The following is a 22,529-nucleotide window of genomic DNA, read 5'->3' on the forward strand; positions in this document are numbered from 1 at the left end:
AAGTATCCTTCTCAATTAACTGTACATTCTGTGATCAAGTCCTCTTTATCCATCAGGATGAAGTGTAATATAAAAGCCATCATTTTTCAGAGCAGAAACATATTATCTATAACTCCTAGCAAGGCTTCAAACATGCTGCAGCACTGGCAGCTTCTCAAGCCCAGCACGTGTCCCTCAGGCTGAAGAGCTTCCCCACTGGAATGCTGTGCTCCCTGTCCAACACAGCACATCCTCCTTGCCACAAAACCACCTCTGCTGCTGTGCTCCCAGCCTCCTGTTGGCAGATCTGTCCCCAGTGCTGCCAGCTCTGGAAGGGGCTTCCATACAAGATGGAGGAGATTTTTAACAAGCTCTGTAATTCATCTCTCTTGCGCTTGTTTTGTGCTTTTCTCTTGTTCTTGCCATAATGATCGATGTAGATCATCAATAAAGTAATGATTGTTTAGCATTAGTCTGCATTCACACTGGGTATATTTTTTATTCCTGCAGCTAAGCAGGAATATGCTACCACATTCCAAATATTCCTTGCGAAGCACAGGACAAAAAATATTAATGCATAAAATATCACAGTATTACGGCATAGCTGAGGTTGGCAGGGACCTCTGGAGATCATCTAGTCCAACCCCCTGCTCAAAGCAGACTGCTTGGGGCCTTTTTACAGTTGTGTTTGAATTATCTCCAAGGAGTCACTGGAGCAGAAAGTACCTACTCTGTACCTGAAATGCTGTCAGGAACTATTAAAATAGGATGCAGCCTGTGGTTTTGTGTACAAGGTAAAATGTAAGCTGGGGTTTTGGTGGTTCTACAATAAAAAAATTGAGTCTGGAGTTCCATGTGAGGGGAAAAACCTGCAAAGACTAGGTAACCACAGGTCACTACCAGTGGTCAAGTACATTATAACTCAGTAGAGATGAACATAACCCATCCCAGGTTTCAGAGCTTAGATGTGGCTCTGACAAGATAAAGTAAGCATAGCACCACTTTTTTAAAATAACTGGCATTAGAGCTATTACCACCACTTGCATAGTGCTATTCATCATCTGCCAGAACCATTCTTTTAGCAAATGTTCTCTCCAGTCATTAACACATTATCTGTGGGGGACAGCTTCTAAAAATGGGCTTGATGAAAATGTGACTTTTCAAATTGAGGGGTGTTGTTATAGTTAACAGTGCAATCTCTCACTGTAATCACGTCAGCAATGAAAGCAGAAAAAAAAAATGATTCATCTTCAAAACATTTCCCTTTTTGCTTGTTTTTCTCACTGTATGATGTTTCATTGCTAGGAAACACATACAAACTCCTGCTGAGGATTCCCAATAAAAAGCCAGTGCAAGCAGTTATCACCAGATTGCATAATCTTCTCCTCTGCTTAGAACAGCATCTACTTGCAACCGCTATGAGCTGAGGGAGCCAAGCTGTATTTTCTTTTTGCCTCTAAGTGCATAGCCACTGCTTCTCCTGGAAAAATGCATCAGAAGTGCTTATTTTCTCTTCTTTTCCCTACAGATTCAGGGTGATCTTGACAGACAGACCACTTGACTTTAATCAGACAGTCATATTGATAAACCTCTGGGTTTAAAATGGCACTGACATTTCAAGGGTTTTTGTTGGAGGGAGCATGACTCACAAAGCTTGGACTTGAGGGGTTGGCGTATGCTAGCAACATGCAGCTTTTAATCAGCCAGTTCCCAGGATCTGGTGAAGTAGCTATACATCCATGGAAGCCTTTCTCCATCTTTGGATGATTGGCAAATTGTGAGCACTCTCTTCACCCTGCCATCTTCACTGTCACTGTTGGTGATTATTGGCCATGATCACTGACTATTGACACAGTGACAAAAGTGCTTTCTGCTGAAAACTTTCAATGGACCATTACAAGTTCTGTTATAGGGGGTCTCCTCTCCTAGACTACAATTATGAATTACATTAAGCTTTTAATATTTAAGATAAGCTGGAAAGCTTATCCCTTTACTCCATAAAATTGGAACAATAGCTGCTTGTATTTTTAGGGATTATCATGAGGTTTTGTTATGGTTGTTTTTTACTAAAAATCAAATATTCCAAGTCTCCAAACCAGATACCATTTTAACTTTCACAAATAGAGCAAGCACATGAAAACAAGTTGTTCCACGAAGACTGGAACCCCATTTGCTTCCTTCTGATCCTCCTCACACCAAGAATCTTCTCAACCCAGCAGCTCCCCTGTACCTTACACGCAGGCCCTTTGCCCAGATTTCCTGCAGAGACATCACTGCTGCAACACTGCAAAAGCAAGAAGTGCACAACTTGCTGCTCAGGGAACACCAACTGCCACAGCATCAGGATCAGGGGCATTTTAAAGTGAAACAAAGTAACTTCCCTTTTAAAATTTTATTTTTATTCCCTTCTAATAACTTACAGATATGTATCAGTTAATGTTTCATGATGCAAGATCTTAATTGAAACAGGAGAAACACTTATAGATGGAATTATTCATGCCCTCTGTTTTTCCCCACTTGGAGATTCCTGCTGCCATATCTTTTCTGCTTGTTTTACCTTCAAGTCCCATCTGGTCTACCCACTGTTTCAGCTATGCTGACATTTCCAGCTACACCCTCAGTCACTTTTGCCTGAATATCACCTCCTGTGTGGAAAAAGAACATCCTTAAACATTTCTATAGGACATACATTTATTTTAGGGGTGCAGTTATAAGTCATCCTGTTCTCCTAAAGTCACCTAAATCTTTCCAGACATTTAGCAAAGTATTTGCTCTTGCCTCCCACACAAATCCTACATGACCCTGATGCGAAACAGTTCCTGAAGTTCTGGGACAGTACTCTGGCCTCTTTTTGTTTTGTATTCTTTATGCCTTCCAACATACAGGTTTTTTTCCATTACCTGCTTCTTTAATGTTTCTCTCCCTTGCATATTTTCCCTATGACAAATGCATTCTCTACTTGATCATTACTAGGTCTGCATGGGAGCAACCCAAATTTTGTGAGGCAGGCCTAGTTTTGGATTAGAAGGCAGAGCTACCAAAAGATTTACACCTGTTCTGATTTAGGACTTTAGTACAGGCTTTTCCAGGGCCAAGAACTTTCAAAGTACTCCTACACAATAGCAGGTTCAGAAAGGGAGTTTTCAGCTAGGCAGATTTATAGCTTTCAAATATATAAAATCTAGCATCACTGTCCTACCACATCCTGATGTCAAATGATTCATTGGTCTGGGACCTTTTTCTACCTCAGCCTGGTCATCTTCCCAGAAATTACCAGCCCAGGATACGTTTCCTCTGGTAGATTGTGTTTCAAAGCAGGTGGATTAATTCAAGCTGGATCATTAGCCATGAGCTACTAAGCCACATGACCAACTTTTACAGCAAGGAATACATATTTACACTATGGCTTGTAAAAGAAGTTTTTTTGTAAATCTCTGTATAAAGATCATCAGAATCTATTGGAATATTAAAGGTCTTTCATAACAAACTGGGAAGACCCTGAAAAGTGCAAGTCAAACGTGAGAAGCTGAGGCTGGCCTTTAAAGATCATAGAGGAGAGATGCTACAAGAGGAGAGCAGACTGAATTCTGATTCTAAAAACCTTCAACCTACTGCTAGACACCATTCATGGGGAACATTGCTGAACTTCTGTGGATAATGATTCCCCTTCTAAGTCTTAAAACACACTATATACCAGTGCCTTCTTGAAAAAATATTAAACTATGAAAGCACAACATAGGTGATAATAATTAATTTTTCCATATGGATATGACAATGGCATGTACCTTAGAGGGTGTGCATACCAAGGAGAATCAGTAATTTAGTAATTGGTTTTGTTCACACTACTGAAAAACTGTAATTTTTTGTTAAACTTGTAATTGATCAAGCTGAATACTTAACACTTTTAAAGTACTGGAAATAGGAAAAAATCTATTTTATGCTGCTCTGTTGCATATTTTGTTAGAAGAAACAGCTGAATTTGGGACCTGCAGCTTGGTGAACACAAAATAATCACATTCAGTTCAGGCAAAGCAAAACCACAGCAGAGCCATTTTCTTTCTCATGTTGCCTAGGCTTGGGGAATTACTCGTGACACAAGTCAGAATAGTCATGGGGTTACTCTAAGCTGAGACTAGTTGCCTACCAAAACATTTCCAAAAGATTCTTCTACCAGGTGAGAATTATGGTAATTAAGTGCACTGTTCTGGAATACCTGCAGCTCTTCTAGACTGGGGGTCATTAGTTATGGGGCAATCCCAGCTTGATACAGGATTTCAGCCATTCTTGCATAAACTACTCCTTCCTTAAGGAAACATTGAAGTCACCGTGTACCAATATTATCACTTGGATCTAGCCTAATAGTTTTATTTTACAACAGAACTGCTGAGTCATTGAAAAGGACAAGCCAAATTCATATCAGACATGTTGTAGAATAAAATATTTTCTTCTGCAGAATAAATGTCAAGTAAATATCACTTAGGACTGAAGGCAGTTGGACTGGAATGTCTGATAACTCTTGGAGCACAAACAGGGACTTCTAAAATATCAGGAATTCAGCAACATGATGGAAAACTTCAGCCTGAGTGAAGATGTACATGTATATATATATATATATAATGAAATCTGACTGATTTACACATAAACTACACCTGGCAACACAAGAAATGCAGGAATTTTTTGACAAAAACAGACAGGTCTTTTGTCTACAAATGCCTTGACTTCTGGATTCCTGGCTTCACAGGCATGCAATTCAGTGCAGCTGTGGCCATCCCACAGAAAGCAATGAGCTGGGTGTTATTTGAGTATGTTCTCAGCAAATACTGTCTGAGAGTCCTGTCCTCTGAATAGTTACAGTTTGACAGCTGCTATTTATTATGAGAAAACCAGCAACTGTAAAGCTGTTTGTTACTTTATTTACCTGAAGCTAAGCAGCAACCATAGTGCTACAGTATTAAAAGACAAATTTTTCACTTAGAACTTCTGACCCCAAATCACTAGGGACCAAATCGTCAGATTGCTAGCCATTAGTTACCAGCATGTTTTTAATGTCTTGATCCCTTCTAAGATTAAGCACTATTCAAAATTATTACAAACACTATATTCCTGGAACTGGGTTAATAGAGAAGAATGCTGATTTTGCATAGAAAGCTTTGCAGCTCCTACCTGTAAAGTGCTGATGTGAACAGGAGTCCCTGTGCCATTCACAGTGTTCTTCTTGGCAGCATTTCCACCCTTCCCTTCTGCTTGCTCTGCCTTGGCAATCTTCGCTTTTTCAGCTTCAATTCTCTTTGGATTGTTTAGCATTACCTGAACCACAGCATATTCCACCAGGGATGCAAACCCAAAGAGAAGGCAAACAATCAGCCAGACGTCTAAGGCCTTCACGTAAGACACTTTGGGAAGTTCAGCAGCAAGAGTGGTACATTCAGAAGCCAAGCTGAGCACTGAGAAAATACCTACAAAAAGAGCAAATAATATATTGAATAAGAAAATTTCCCTTTAATCACACTGGTTTTGCTCTTCCTCTGAGACAATAGCGAATGATGTTTTGCAACAGTGAATGGGACTTCACAATGCGGTTGGTGCAGCAGGTGTACAAAGTGCACATGCCTTCAGCTAATGAACAAGTTAAACAAGTAGGATAGTGCAGTTAATGATGAATTACTAATAATGATTACCTTCATTTTCTGAACAGAGAAACAAGTAAGTGAGGCCAAAATGGTTGTTAAGGTTTTCCTGTCCCATCACAGAGTTGGGAAATGGGCCTTCCAAAGACTTATCTTACAATGTGCATCTAATTCTGGGAAGATGGAAGTCCTTTAAATTAGAGTATCATTGTCCCAGAAATCTAAACTGTGCTATAGCAGGAGCAATTATCTGAATGAGCTGTTCACAAGTGTGATATTCAGACCTTAGGTAAAAGGGAAGTTTTTGCTGACAAGCAAATCTGTACAAGCAAATCAAAAAGCCTCTGTTCCCAATTCACTGAGAAGATGAAAACATGGAGGTGACTGAGGGTCACAATCATTCCCTATTTGAGCTTCCAGGATCTAGAGGAAGCTTTCTAGATAAAGGCATTTCATGAAGCCCTTATCGTGAAAAAAGCCCACATGTGCAAAGGCTGTTAGAAGGTCACACTTATCATGGATTTCACCAAGCACTTCCCCTAATAAGGCTTCCAAATGTCACCATCAACACAGGCTTCATGTCACAAAAGACAAAATACAAGCTTGACACCAAAGAGAGATTTCTCACCAGCTCCTGTGAAAATAGTAGCATAAACAGCTACATTTGGAAAAAGCTAACTTTAGAAATAGCTGTCACGCAGTTCAGTCTCCAAGTTCAGAATGTCATATTTTGGTTTTGTGAATGCTAATGATAAATGATTGTTTGTGAGTGGGAGGTTTAATGAAATAGAATTGATGTCCATAAAAAATGTTGGCCAAAAGGAGTCTCAACTATGTTTCTTATAGGACACAAAAATTTTTTGCATTCACAGACAGATGATTTCATTCAGATCCATTTTAAGTAACTGAGGATGTGAAAATGTAAATGAAAAGGAAACTATCTGTATTGATCTATGAAAATATTCATTTCTACTTGATCGCAAACAGCACATTCTTTAGCTACTGCTCTTATTTGAATTTCAATAAGATTGATATGATATTTTATTTAGCATTAATCTCAAATGGAAAATTCACTAGCTCTTAGAACACTGAAGCATAGAGTGTTCATAAAGTGTGATTCTAACCCACAAAATTTTGTGATGCTTTATTTAAAAATGTGTAATATCAATGAAAAGCTGGAATTATGTTTTTGTCCATGGGGATAATAAAGAATGACCCATTCTGTTATCTCAGAACAGAATGGTACAGCAAATTCCTTACTGAATCCTCAGTGTACACTCTGGCTTAATTTCCCTCTACTGTATCTGAAGCATTCACATACAAACATTCCCATAAGGAGAAAAAATGAGCATAGAATGCTTTACTTTAAAAAAAAAAATATTTTCACTTAGCAACACCTGCAGACTGGGGATGAACACTAATTATGGATCACAATGAATTGCATTAACAAGTAAAAAAAAAGGCCATACTGCCTCTTACTGTATCTAGGAGATATTTGCCTGTTTCCAGCATTCTGTTCATGCTCTAACAGTAAACTGTACCAAGTACCATGCTTGACTGATGAAGGGCAACCTCTATCCTTCTCCTGAATAACCAAATTAGCCATTAATACAGACTGGCTCAATGTCTTGGATATAGTATTTTTTTCCTACTGACTTTAATGGTTTTACTATCATAATATGTGATAATTAATATCATGAATGGTGCCAAAAACATTTGTAAACACACTTTTTAGACCTTAAAATACTATACCTTACAATCTTGGATTGAACTCTACAGAACTAACTTATACATTCTAGCTGAAAAGATTTTTGTGGAGCTTTTATTAACATGTTCAGTAGAGCACTGAGGCCATGGTGACCAGCAGCTAATTTCCTTTTGTGTGGATTCCTACATGAAAGGTTCACTTTCAGAGTCTAAGAGACTTCTAGGTTTTCAAGGTACAATAAAGTGAGACAGAAGCACAGAAATATTCCACTCAGCAACCATTTGCTGCCTGATGAATATTGTCATAGCCTCAGAGACCCTAGTACCAGAATGTAAGCTGCACATCGGGCAGCAGCTGTACTAGGTGCCTACTTATCACAATCCAAAGCTTAAGGCTTAAATGTAAGTGAGGAGCATGAGTAAATAAACTGAAAGATTTGAATTAGCTTCTTATCTAATAAGATCTGAAACTAGCCACTAGTACACTTGGGGCTACATATCATTTACTTGAAACACAAATGTTAATCTTGTTCTATTTCAAGGTCAAGGATCTCAAGGATGTCACTAGATGAATTAGTTTGTTGCTCTCCTGAAACTGGAGAAAGACAAATCTTACCCCAGTGACAGTATTAATAAGTGTCATACTAAATACTGACTCAACTAAGGCGGTGTCATATTTACAGGTTTTTGCTTTTCTGGAGATTAAGGAAAAGTCACACAGCCAGGCCAATGGCTAGTATCTTTGAAAATTCATTAGTTCAGAAATGCTAATTAGTTCAGAAATGCATGAAAGAAGCCAATAAACACTTACAATGAATGAAATAAATAAAGAATAAATAAATATGTATATTTAGTTACAAATACATCCACTATACTTAAATCTATGCTAAGACTCTTATAAATCTAATATGTCTTTAATAAGCCCATCTGGTTCACTATTTGAAGCACAGGATTATAAAATTGGCAGTACAGCTTGGTTTGATTCTAGTTTTCCAGTTCCTCTTTCATTCTTTTTAATTTAATGCATGTTACATTTTGCCCACCCTTTTTGTCTTCAAATGTTCTCCTAAAGTTTTGCATTATATAAGGCAACCTCGCAACTTTTCAAGGTAAAATATTATATTTGTTACTTGCCATGAAACAAATACAGATTGAGACTCCTCCCTAAGTAACTATTTTTTAAATGTTAAAAGAAAAAAAAAAAGAAAAAAATTTAAAAGGCTGCACAGGACTCATATCCTGTGGGGGTGTGGCAGTTCCAGTGTGAGTAAGAGATTTGTGACCAAGGCAGGCAGCTGGAGGGATACTGCAACTGCACCACTGGGGTATTGGAAACAGGTGCACTAAACCTTTTGGGAGATAGCAAAGATTTGGAAAGTATGGAGGGAGATTTGGAGAGGGGGGAGTGCTAGGGAAAATTGGAGCTTTGGGAAGCCAAAACATGGGAAAAGGAATCCAAATAGGAGAAGTGTCAGGACCCAGGAGCCTGGCTCTGCATATCACTGAGCTCTTGGGTCGGCAGGTTTGGCCATGCCAGAGCCGTAGTCCTGTTTACAACCCAATTAGTCAAGATAATATTGTTACTATTAAATCTGTGTCCTGCTATTTCATAATAAATGAAGGGCCTGCCTACTGTGTTCTGCTGATCAGCATGACTGCATGAGCCTGAAGTACTCTCATGTAGTGAGTGTCTAATGAAATAAAGCCAGTCAGGTAACAGGAATGCTAGCTCTTTTCCAAATATAGTTTCTAATAATCTTCAGAAAGATTTCTCCAATAGGTAGGTATTACGAGCCTTACTTATTATCCTGTTTTATTGATTACGCAAATGTTGAAATTCCTGTAAACTGAATATTGCCAGTGTTTGCAGCATCACCAGTACATAGATGGATCAAATTTGTCCAGGCTGAGAGGAGAGGAGACAATGTCATTGTCACCCAAATGCTGGAACTACAATCAAATGAAGTCTTAATGCCAAAGTGGAGTTTACAGGACTTGGAGTGAGCAGATTTCAGTGAAAATGATGAGAGGATAATGGAAGTGAAGTTGCTTTCAGGGTCCAGTGTCATGTAGCCAAAGCAACTGAGAATGGCTCAATGGTGCTACAGTGGATTGTGACAGTACGTGAAAACGCAGGTTACCCAGTGGGACTCTTGCAGCACTTGCATCAGGATTGATCCAAAATGACAGCCAGGATAGAACAACAATTAGCAGTGTAGGAGCATAAACACCCATCATGTAAAATCCAACTTGTCTTCTTAAAGTGAAGATTACTTCTACACAAGTGTAATAACCTTTAAAGAAATAAATGCATTAATGTTTCATGTGCTTTGCAGGTGAACCTCTGATCCATATCTTCCAGGTCTTTTTCTGCTTAAGAGCAAAAGTTCAATGCTTTGATTTTCTTTATAATGGTAAAGAGATTAATTTGAAAAAAAAATTCAAAACACAGATTTACTTAAGCATCAAGTGTGGTTAGGCTGTGGTGCTCTGTGCTCTGTAAGGAACCTTTCCACTTTTCAAAGCAGCAGGAGGCTGGAGTGACTCCCAGCTTGAGGCTTCTTCAAGATGCAGTTCAGACAAAACCGACAGAGTCTGGAAGTCCTACAAGCTTAAGCTCATCTGAAAATCCCACTTAGCATTATTTTTTGCAAAAGATGAATTAAGAAATATTAGTCCAGCAAGTTTAGAATGAAAAGAGATGTTCTGAATTTGGCTCTAACCAAAGATTTCCCCAGTACTGAAATTTGGTACAAATTTCTTCTAAAATTGGTAAAGACATTTTAAAAGAAACCCTAGAAAAGCTACAATTTTTTAAAAACAAGGAACAATGTACCAAATCTTTTAAAATGAGCATCTGAAGAATACAAACTTCAGAAGATTTTTAAGACAAATTCAACATAAAAAGTTGCAGTTACTAGATGTTTTACTGAGATAACAAATGTATCAAGAAGTCTGAAAACCAGAAAATAATTTCTATCCATATTTTCACTCAATTAGAAGAACTGGAATTTTTATATTAAGAATAACATAACACTGTTGGAAAAAAACTGAAAATTTTTCAAAAACTAATCTATCACAAGAAAAAGGCATTCCTATTTTATATTACAACAACTTAAAAATTCAAATCAGACTGTATTTATTGATCCAGTTGGTGAGATACTTATTTAGAAGACAGAATGTGTCAAAAAGTTCTCCATTTACCTTCCATATTGTATCAGTTAAGTGTTGTACAATGATACATCATTGTAAATGTGCTGCTTGGGCGTACAGATGCCACAACAAAAGTATAAAACATTAAGGACAAACATCCTTGTGTAGAAGACACTATATTGTATTTTATAGTTCAGTCTATCATCTCCAGTGATCAGTTGGCTGAAAAATGTTCCCTCTATAATTTATGGATGGATTCCAGACACTTCCAGGTTTTGTTTTCAACTGAGAGATGGCCTTCAAAATTATTATTTGTTTGTGTTATGTAAGAAATGCATTTTGCATGCCTTCATTTGAATAATAATTCATCAGAAAGAGTATGGTATCTATTGCCCTCACCATTCAGCTCAAAAGGACCTATCTGATCTGTCATAAAATTGATGAATAACAGGAAATTTGCAAATATAAATATTCAGTGTATTGCTACAAAAGCAGTCCTGATTTGCTGAGCCTCTTTCAACTTAGGCAGGTATTATAAACATATATATTGATGGAAATAGGCAGTAAAGATTAAGGGTTTTTGCAATTGTCAGGGAACTCCTACATAAATGATAATTTTGAAAATCTGCTCCTTGATGCAAGACTTTTCTTGATTGTCCGACAAAATTATTTAGCTCTGTGTGGGAAATCGGCTGTTAAAGAAGAACCTTCAGCATAAGAATTTTCAAATAAATAAAAAAATGGAGCATTGAAAACAGCCTTTAAAAATATTTCATTGTACTAAATATTCGACTCACATTACTGAAATATTAATTCTGGTTTTAGGTATGAGATTAAATTGAGATTCTTAACAGAATGGGTTTGTAGTAAAAGAATTGTGAAAACTTTCCAAAATGCTTCTCTCATGTTCTTTCTTTAATGTTAATACACACACAGAATATTAATATTTTTCTGAACATTTTGCACCATATCATTTGTGGCCATAAGCTGCTGAAACTTGAGAGAGCACCACTGATTTTCTTTGTGTATAATTCTTAACCATTTTTGTTTAAGGTTCCTAAAAATACCTGAAATATCTAAATATTTAGTTTCAGATTTAGGGCACACCTCAATCACAGTAGAATATAACTTAAAATTTTCTCATTTATATGAATTTCATTTGGGAAATGCAAGATCCATTCCTTTAATTTTTCACTAATTTATGGACTACTTTTTTCAGTAATTTCATTTTTTAGTAAGGAACAAGATATTTTTCTCACTGTGAAGTAAGGTTTTGCCATATCCTGGATGCCATCACTGCTAACTGCTGGATATGCTTTAAAAAAAATCTGAATTTTCCTGAAGAGAGCTTATTTCTTATTATTTACAAATTATAAATAACCTGAGATGCTGAATTATGTTCCTAGGATGATATCTCACTCATTTTGCAGTTAAAAACCAAAGCCCACTTTTATTTTCATTATCTTTTCAAAATAAATTCTTAACTCTGAGATCTGCTAAGGTTCCTTGAGATCTCTCCAGGACTGGAATGTACCACAGGAGCAACTGCAAGTAACAGACCCTCCACTTCAGCTGAATAGGCAACAAGAAACTTGCAGAAGGTCCTCAGAAGCTGCAGCACCACAGACTTCCCAATTAAGTTTTAATGGAAGATTTATTCCCATGATGTAAAAGCACTGACTAAAATACAGCTGCTCTTATAGAAAGTCTTGTGGTTGTCAAAGCATGTAGTTTGTATATAATCGTAGGCAGGAATCAATCATGGTGAAAAAGGCAAATCATTAAAAGCCAGAGTACAGAAACCATTGGAAAAATTTGTGCCAACATTACAAAAATAATAATGGGAATAAATAAATAAATAGAGAGCTGAGCATTGCAGGCAGCTTTCAAAAATGACAGAATTTCCAGAACATTCAGAGAAAGGAAGAACCCACTGGATGAAGCATTTGGAATGACAGTCTAGTACTAGCCACTTACGGAACAAAAGTCTAACCATAAAACCAAAATTTACCTACTTTGCTGCAACTGAGATGATTCTGCATGTACATTCTTTCAGAAAAGTTTAACATTTACAAGCAAACATGGTATTAGGACCATAGAAATAAAACAGTGATAGTAAGATCATGATATCTGCAAGCAAAGCTAAGACAAACATTTAATCTCTTCTTCAACTTGGATATTTATATATTTGACCTAGTGTGTCATTATCACATATTAAACTTGCCATTATATGAACCAGTCATTAGTTAAAAGTAATCTATTTCATCCCAGGAAATGTGACATGTGGACTGGAATATTAACCATTAACTATAAACAGTAATTAAAGGAAGCATAGAACTTTTTATCAAGGAAATAACTTACATTACCTACCTGTGCCTTTGTAATACTTGGTACAGTTACCATATTCAATATCCTCCTTTTTAATATCAAACTGAGGCAGAGCAATTTTCTCTAGCTGTACAGGATCTCCAGACTGCCAGATAAACCGTAAATCATCAGTTGTGTAACCAACTACAAGACAAAATAATAATAATAATAATAATTGTTTAAAGATCCACCTCAATCACAGTAAACTCTGTGAAAACCTAGAACATATGTATTGTATATCTTTCAATATTTTTCTTTTTATTTCCTGTTCAAATAAATAAATACAAAAATTAAATAATCTGCAGCTGCATTTTTATGTAGGCTGAATTTAGGACTTAGTGGGTGAAACATTACATTATCAGCAATATTAGGATGACTAACAGGTATTTGTTATAGGGTGTACTTTTCAAACAAAGAAGGCAAAGCTGTATTTTCCACAGCTTTCAAGCCTCCATATTCATTCATACTCTACTTCAGCAAAATATGAAAAAGATTAATTTTAAACAGTACTTATGAGTCTAAGTAACTTCTAAAGAATTTAACAACTCAATTACCATGATGAATCTTGCTGTTTGTGCAAAACAACCACACTGCTTATTTTCCCAGACTAAAAGCTCTGATTCATGACAGCATTGCCATTCACAAAACACTTGCCCAGAAATTAGAGCAGATGTACAGTCCTACAGAAATCAGCTCAGTGCCTTCCTGACCCACTGAGTACACATAGACCTCAGCAAACCTCTAAGTGCCCAACTCATAATATATACACCAGCACCAAGTGAGAGGCAGTGCAAACTAGACTCACAATATTCAAGAATAAAACAATATTAATTAAATATGCATAATCAGAATCATGATTTACAAGCCATTTCTTTGCTACCTTCTGTTCATTAAAGATTAACTTAATTCAAACAGAGATAATGTGTGTTAGATGGAAACGCAGATGAAGAAACATAAAAAAGATGGAGTTGGAACGCATCATTTTGCAGTTCAAAGCCTGAGAAAAATGTTTAAAGAGCCATTATTTTTCTGGAGGCATTAGATTGTTCTTTTTAATTTTTGAAAAACAGCTGTGATTAAGAAAGTGAAACTGTTCATAAATGATGTCTTTATGATTCACAATAATTTAATAAAAATCACAATGTTTCAAAGCTTCATAATATAATACACTATGAAAAAATTGTTTTAATGTTTCATTCATAAAATAATTTTCACCCCATTCTAACACACACTATATCAGAAAACTGCCAAGATCCTTTATGATAACAATTACTGGAGACTGAAAATTGTGTCTACAGAGAATATGTATAGAGAACTGGGGATTATAACTGTGGATATGAGAACATCTTAGTAACAACTAATGGCCTTTTTTGATTTCAAAGTTTAGCAAGTAAAAACAAAATATTTTTTGGAAAACAACCTAATAATAAAATTGGCAATGGCTAGCAATAAAAGAACTGGAAGGACAGATAGGAAGTCATGAGTACGTTTCTTACTTTTGATAGCTGAATTAAAAGCTAGAAGAAAGTTTAGTGCAAAGTCTTTTCAAAGGAGAAAATTCACTTAAAATTTGAGTATATAATTTTAACATTATTTTTTAACAAGTAGTTTATCCTTGTATTACTACACCTTTCAACACCTGCAAGGAAAGTGGACTTTCTGGACTGAGAAATCTTGAGTGAACTTCCATTAGTATTACTAACTAATTTCAGTTTAACCCGAAACTGATCTGGGTTTCCATAAAAGTTTACTTCAGTGATGTACTTTGTGCATCGCTACATAGTAGTGACGAACAAAATTACTATGGACATACTAAAATTCTATAGATAAATGCTGCCAATCAAAACCTAAATTGTAAAATTCTATTATTATTATTATTATTATTATTATTATTATTATTATTATTACTACTACTACTACTACTATGATTACTATTACTATTACTATTATTGTTGTTGTTGTTATGTTTGTTATTGTTATTTTTATTGTTATTGTTATTGTTATTCGCCTTGTCCATGTTGTGGTACCCTGCCCAGCTTTGGTTAACCTTACTTTTTCTTCACTTGTGACTTTCTTTCCCTAACCTCACGCCTCCCACTAGATCTGCTGGAGTAACAGCTGAATGAGTTATTATGTTACAGAATTAACAGACTGGAACAGGTCATCTTCCTTGTCTCTGCTTCATGCTTATCCTCAGGAAAACAGAATTACCATCAGAGTGGGATCACCAAGGATTAAACTGTTGGAAAAAGCTGTAGAGTAGACACCTGCATATTTGGGGCAAGGAAAGGAAGATGGATGTCAGAAACATGTTGTTGGCAACTTCCAGCATGGCATGAATCCCTTCAGAGATGTGACCTGTCTGCCCTGTCGTAAGATTAAATCACCTGGAGACCAAGAATAGATGCCTGACTACATCCACAATACATCCTGAAACCACTTTCCAAAGGTTTGATACTAAATGATCTCACTGCTTTGGCATCAAACACTTTTCTTTTGGTACTGTATCAAAGGAGTTCCAAACAATACCAATGTATCATCAATGCAAGGGGATAAATTTGGCCCCAAAAACCTACAAAGCAGCACAGGTCGTGGAAGTTAAAACCACCTGTCAAAACCATTCTTTTTTCCAAATGATATGTTTTCATTTATCTGAGTTTATTGTAAATGCTTTTATAAAAGGCCTCAGCTTTCATTCTGGTTGATAGCAAAAGCTAAATCTAAGAGTGCACAGTAGTGCCATAACAGTATGAAACATCTTTGATAGGGCAATGTACATTGGTACCAGTGAGTATCAATTTCATGATTCATTAAAAATGTTGAGATGAAGGAAACAGAATTAATAATTTTTGTTTGATTCTCATGCACACCTAGAAGAGAACTGTTTTTATGGACAGAGTGATTTACATACAGCTTTCCAATTGCATCTTGCAGCGCTGTGTATCCATAGGAAACAAGGTCAAGTCCAAAGGGCATGACAGCGTAATAGACAATCTGAAAATACAGAAATGGTATTTAAAACCAGTGTGAGCTGTCAGGTAAGCAGTAGATGGCCATGAGAAAGAAAAAATCACAGGTTTTTGATTTTTGTCTTCTAAAAGAGCAGAAACAAAGTCTAGAAGTTATAATTAGCAGTTTGCAGTGGAGATCTCTCTAGTATAAAATAAGACAATAGAGTTTTAAAGAGGGTTTTATATGCATAGAAGCTCACAAATTAGAGAACTGCTAATACAAGACAAAATACATAGAGGTCATAGAATAACCAAACCAAATGTCTATACAGAACAGAGTCCTGTCTCCAGCATTGGCCAGTGACAGACTTCTAAAGAAGAATATGACACTACAGCAATCTGGAAGTGCTATTTTGCCAGATATCCAACAGCATCCAAAAGTTGCATCTCAAGGGCTTCCCAAACCAGAAGGGATTCTTCACTATATAAGGGACATCAACAGATTTTTTTTGTCTCCAAGAAGTTGTTTTCCTTTCAGCTGCTTTCTGGAATCTAGGTGTCCTGGTTTAACTCAGGACAGTTAAGTTTTTGTCCCTAGTAGCCGGCACAGTGCTGTGCTCTAGATTCTGTATAACATGGACAACACACTGATGCTTCTGGTTATTGCTGAGTAGTGCTTACCCTAAATCAAGGATTTTTCAGTTTCCCATACTCTGCCAGCGAGCAGGTACACAAGGAGATGAGAGGCAGCAGGGAAGGGATGATCACCAGTCAGCAGGTAGTGAGGAATTCTATTTTCCATCACTTGCTTCTCTTGGTTTTATGTCTCTCTGCCCCATCTCTTTTATAACTATTAGTATTAGCATTAATATTTTTATTTTGTTCTATTTTGCTGCAATTTTTAAGGGGTTCTCAAACCACAACTTTTATGGCCTTTATTTTCCTGCTTCTCCTCCCCATGCCATTGAGGCCAGGAGGAAGTGAGCAAATGGTACTTAGTTTCCACCTGGGGTTAGGGTTAGGGTTATGAACCCTGACACCGCATCAAGTTTAATATGCACAGGATCTTGCAGCAAAGAATGCCATAGGTAAGCTGCACACACTCTAATTACACCTTTTTATCTATACTCTGTCTGTCTTATAGTTCTTTCACTGTAAAAGAAGGCAAAAAATCAATGACCATCCATTATCTCTGTGCCATTTGTCATTTAGAGACCTCTATGGCACCACCTCAATTATTTTGCTTTTTCCAGTGTGAAAAGATCAGCCTTACTCAGCTGTTCTATACCTTTGACTGTCCCTGCTTCCCTCCCTACAGCTGGAAGACCAGAATTGCATTCAAGATGTAAGTATAGTATACTTTTATGCACTGGCATAACTTTAATCCCTAATACTTCTACAAATTTTATTCACTTTCTCAAACAGTACTGAGCTATTAGCTGACATTTTCAGAAAACTATCCATTACTACCCAAAGCTAATTTTTTTGGTTGGTAATAACCAACTCTAGATCAATCAGGCTTTATGTGAAGTTAAAGTAATTTTTTCCCTCATGCATAATTTCCAAATTTCCAATTGTTTACATTGAATTTCATCCCATACTCAGTTGCCTAGTCACTGGATTGATTTGTGGTTCTCACTGTTGTCTCTTATCTTTACTATTCTGCATATTTTGGTATCATCAAGTGCACTTGCAAATTCAGAGGTTTTTTTAGGTGGTTTATGTTGAAAAGCACAGAACACAGAATAGATTTCTTTTTTGTGGGAGTCTACTGTTTACTTCCATTGATGTGAGTAGTAGCTATTTATTCCTGCATTCAGTTTCCTAATTCTTAACTATTTGTGCAAGAGCTTTCTCTCATACATATTTTGCCATGGAAGTATTTTGATAATGAGATACTTTCATTTATATGTGATAATATCTCTGTAAACTAGAACCACAAGACATAGAAATTACATATTTTTAAAATGTCATCAAACCACAGTCCCTAAATTAATAATCTAACCTGTGTACATATCATGTAAGAAAATAGTGTGCTATTAAAATAAAGAGTATTTTTAGAATATGACAATAATTTCTAACTTTATTGACTTATTTTTCTTATTTGCACATTTTCAGAGAATAGATTTTCCATCAGAAACACTTCCATTAGTATTTACTCAACATCCATTAATCATTAACCATACCTATTGAGTTCATTTATAAATACCTGCAACCCAGAAAAATATTTGAAAAATATTTCAGTGTTTCATTTAATATTCGTTCTTTCAAAAGGGAAACTTCTTTCATAGCTGGAAGTTATTTTCTACTTTGAAATATTAATTTCTACACACTTCAAAACTACAGAAGCAGCTGAAATGGAAACCAAGACCTTCAGAGAAAGCCAAATGAAATGCTTTGATTGCCCAATGTATTTTCTTTTCTGATCACTGCCAGCAATATTCTTGAGACTAATTTTTCTCATCCTGTTTTGAAATGGGAAAAAAAGAACTCCAGCTCTTTCATATTGTTTCTTCTTCTTTCTATCCATTTCTACTCCAAGAAGAAATAGCTTATGTGAACCTAGCTGCTCAAGTGGTTTCCTCTTAAAGGTAATGTTGCAGTGTATTCAGATTAATTTTTGCATCTATCAGGGCAATATGTTACAGCTCACACCAGAAGAAAATTCTCTTCCTGTTAGGAAATTTAGCCTAATGTATACAAACTATAAACTATAAACTCTCTAGATCTGTAATTCACTATGACCTCCTTTTTAATCAACTAATTTGCCAGTTTAAGTGGATGACTATTTTTGTGTCATTGTGTATACCTTTTATAAACCAAGTCAAACCACCAAAAAAGTGTATGTTAATTGCAATTCAATCAAACAGGAATTTGCAGGCTTCTGAAAAAAATTATATCTGTAAGGTATAGAACTTAATCAGGATTTTTTTTCACAGTACTTTTACAAAACATAAATATTCACAAATTTTATAATTTCTGCTTTCCCTATATATTTAGCAAATAATCATAGTTTACTTTAGTTGCTGTAAAAATTCAAATAGTGTGCAACATATACTGTTTTCCTGAAGGTTGTATTTCAGATATATTATCCTCTCCATTATGTTTCTTGGAACCTAAGAAATTATCAAAATAGTTTAAATTTAGTTAGTTCAGTGTGTTAGCTTAACATGTATATACACATCAAAATTCTCACACTTGCAGTGCTATCAACTAACATGCTTTAAAACACCTTCATCTGATTTCTTTACACACAATTTATTGCAGCATTGTTTAGAAACTGTCTCCTATAAATTTAAATGTTAGTAATCAATTGTATTACATTACTAAGACTAATATAGAATATATACTTCATAGAAAATCACTTTAAAAAACAGTGGAAACCTATAAATAAAATACCTCATGCTGACTAGGACATCTCCATCCCGAAATATAAAAAGGAGGATATTTTCTTGTGTGACATCATGGAAATTTGCATTTTTTTCATTTGCAAAGAATAAATCTGGCTTCCAAAGACACTTAAACATAGTTGGGTCCACTGTCAGTGTATCTGAACCTCTCCAGTCATTGGGCAATTTGAGTCTGGGGTCGTTCCACTTTTGTCTTAGAAAGATGTTGACTCTGTAATCCTGATCAGAAAAATAAACAAATATTAGACTAGCCAAAAGTCGAGCAAAAACCCCACAGAGAAATAAAATCATCCCATTAGACTCAGAAAAGAAAAAAATTATGCCCTGATTTTTCTACCACAAAGACAGCAATCACTATTCAAATTACATGATGACGTTTTATGTTTAACAGACTTTACTACAAACAGATTACATCTCACTCATAGCTTTGAATACAGAAACTTTCTTTAAACAAAGAACCAAATTCCTGCTCCAGAGTAATTTTTGCATTCCCTCGGTAATAGCTCCTGTTACCCAGGCATAGAGAAGAGCATGCAGCAGGGCAGAAAGAGGCCATAGCTTGACTACACTAAATAGCTGCAGGCAGCAGGCATGATATCCCTTCTTTCAGGATATCCTGTGAGTGCCAGTTCCAGATTCCTCTCCATTTGGTTAAGTGGCACACTGATGGCAAAACATCACACTATAAAAGCAGGAAACAGACCAGGTAGCTAATAGATTTTATACTACACACCCCGTCTCAGACCTTCTATCAGTGATCTGGGACTGAGGTAACAGGTATGAAAGGAGGAACTGAATCAGACTCAAAGAGACAAAGTCAAGGCTTTACAGCAGAAATCTCCTTTTGAAATCAGTAGGACTCTGGCTGAAGGAAGGACAGTAGTAGAGCTATGCTCCATGAGAACTTAATTTTGCTTCTGGGAATTGGAGTAGCATGTGTCTCAGGGCAAAATGATATGCTGCACGTGTTCTGTCCTTAGTGAAAGCTGTGTGCATCCAAAGGAAGAATCTGACCTAGAATGTCAGCTATGATTTCTCAGTCTTATCTCTTAAGTATTTTTGTTTTTAACATTTACGTTTAAGCCAGTGCCTCTTTTTTATGTATATGTAAACTAGGCAGATCACATATAGAGAAAGAATAAAGTTGTTGAAAAAAAGTTAAACAAATTAAATAAATGAATAAAACAAATTAATAAAAATTCTGTATGTAAGATTATTTCTATCTCCAGTCTTCCTAGTTGCTTTCTATACCGTGTTTTGTTTTTTTCATAATCTTCTATTAGGTACAAAGCCTCCTGAGACAAAGGCTGTGTCTTTCAGAGCAGTGAAAACACTTCTACTGCTCTACAATTTTACCAAAATGCTAGAAATGTGGGAGTGAAGGTTCTCAACATATTTTTGGTTTGTCAGTGTATTCTGCATATGAACAAATTTTATAAAGTATTTTATTCTACATGTCAATTACTCTTACACATTCTTTGTTGATACAACTGAATTATCTTCTTTTGTACTTACTACATTTGCAATCCAAAGCAGTTGCCATGTTGAGACAGTCATCCTAACTTCAACCAAAAGGAGTCCTCTTGGCTAAGACCTCATGCAGAATAATTTATTCTGTTGCTTTGCTCTGTATATTTAAATACAGTGCCCACTCTCCCATGTCCAGTCTACTAGTCAAATTAGCCCAAGTATTTCTTTATTACACTATGCCATGTAAAATTTTTCCTTACTGCCTTGTAAGGAAAAGCAAAGCATCAAAACTTGTTACATAGTGGGAGTTGGTTTTGGAAAAAGATACACAGTCTGACTCTTATGTATACAAAGACCTATGTTGTCTTGCCAAAGGAAAGAAGAAGGAAAAAAAAATGGCTAATATGAAGTGAATTTGTACTGGAAGGCTCTTATAGAGAAGCTTCATAATTGGAGGGAATTCAGGTCATTATCTCAGAAAGCATCTTTTCAATTATATGTATATAATTGAAATTTTCCCTTACTTGTTTCTTGCTGAAGTTCCCATTCCATATGTACTTCTTCTTTCAGTGAAAAAAATTACTCTAAACCATATGCAATAAATACTGCATACCATACATGCTCACAAGCATTACACTATTGGTTACACTGAATTCAATTTCTCCAAAAACAAGTGCCTTACCCTAATTTTAAACAAAATAAGATGCCTTCTCAAAGCCATAGGCAAATGATAAGCACTATGCAACACTTGCCTTCAGCTTACCCATTCAGTAGAAGGAGATGCTTACATCACTGAAAAGCAGAATACACTGGCAAAATAAGAATTGGAAGTAAGATCAGGTGGATGCTATTTTATTTCCTTCCTTTCTCTATTACAAATGAACTTAAACACCAAATTATCAGATGTTTTGACATTTTAATAACTTGAGTCTGTTTCCATTTAACTCAGAGAAAGAAAAATGCCCTTAATCTAAAATGGGGAGGTTCAGGCCCAAAGTAGAGACATTGACAGGGATACTTGAAGAGGAAGGCCACCACATACTTGAGGCAATACAGAGAATTGAGAAGGAAGAACAGAGATGTCACAATACAAAACTGTAGCTAGCCAGACAACAATGTGCAAAAGGGCTGCTTCTTAGAAAAGCACGCACCCTTACAGCATCTGGCAGCAGTAAAGACTATGATCTGGTAAAAATTTATTTTGAAAGAAGTCTGTAACAAGTCCTCTCAAATTTGCACTATGAATTTTAAGATTCAGTAAGTGTATTACAATAAGGTTGAATAGGGGCTGAAGAAGTAGTCTGCATGGAGCACATAGTCTTCCTGGTGTACATTTTACAAATGTTTTTTAAATTTGCAGAGTGATTGATTCATTAGAGTAAAGGAGAGTCAAACAGCAACTAAAAAGCCTGAAACTAGGGATTGAGGATGGAAGAAATATTCATCAGCATCACAGCTAGGAGGATCTCTCAGGTAGAAGGAAACACAGAAGTATTCTACAGGGTTCTGTTTTCCCATGTAATTCCAACAGAAGGCAAGTTGTTTTCAGGGAGGTTGGGAGGCATTCTAGGAAATATTTCAGAAGTCTAATTAGTGGGCATGTGGCCAGAAAACCACCTCAGGCCAGAAAGCAAGCATAGGCTATACATATCTCTGCAAAATAGAGCGCACAGAAGATCATGAAATACTTACTATATAAACTCCACACATACAAAGAAAGGCAACATAATAGTGCTTCCTTTTAATGAAGTAGAAAATATAATTTTTAAGATTAGAATAAGGAAACAGAATGTTTTTTATAGTTACGAATATTAAAAGGACCTTTCTGTAAGATTTTAAAGTAAAGGAGAAGGAAGAACTGATGT

The 22,529-nt window shown here is 36.0% G+C and overlaps 1 protein-coding gene across 2 annotated transcripts in view; it reads right to left on the minus strand.

The window, feature by feature from the left end:
• GLRB (glycine receptor beta) overlaps positions 1-22,529 on the minus strand; it is a 59,777-nt gene that overhangs the window by 18,396 nt on the left and 18,852 nt on the right. For both annotated transcript variants that reach the window (XM_021539575.3, XM_021539574.3), the window contains exons 5-9: positions 19,184-19,413; positions 15,745-15,827; positions 12,837-12,977; positions 9,455-9,607; positions 5,143-5,435 (exon numbers count right to left, since the gene is read on the minus strand). In XM_021539575.3, coding sequence (XP_021395250.1) covers positions 5,143-5,435; positions 9,455-9,607; positions 12,837-12,977; positions 15,745-15,827; positions 19,184-19,413 — 900 coding nt within the window. The remainder of the gene's footprint in view (positions 1-5,142; positions 5,436-9,454; positions 9,608-12,836; positions 12,978-15,744; positions 15,828-19,183; positions 19,414-22,529) is intronic.

Source organism: Lonchura striata, chromosome 4 (genome assembly GCF_046129695.1).
Source record: "Lonchura striata isolate bLonStr1 chromosome 4, bLonStr1.mat, whole genome shotgun sequence".
NCBI classification, from domain to species: domain Eukaryota; kingdom Metazoa; phylum Chordata; class Aves; order Passeriformes; family Estrildidae; genus Lonchura; species Lonchura striata.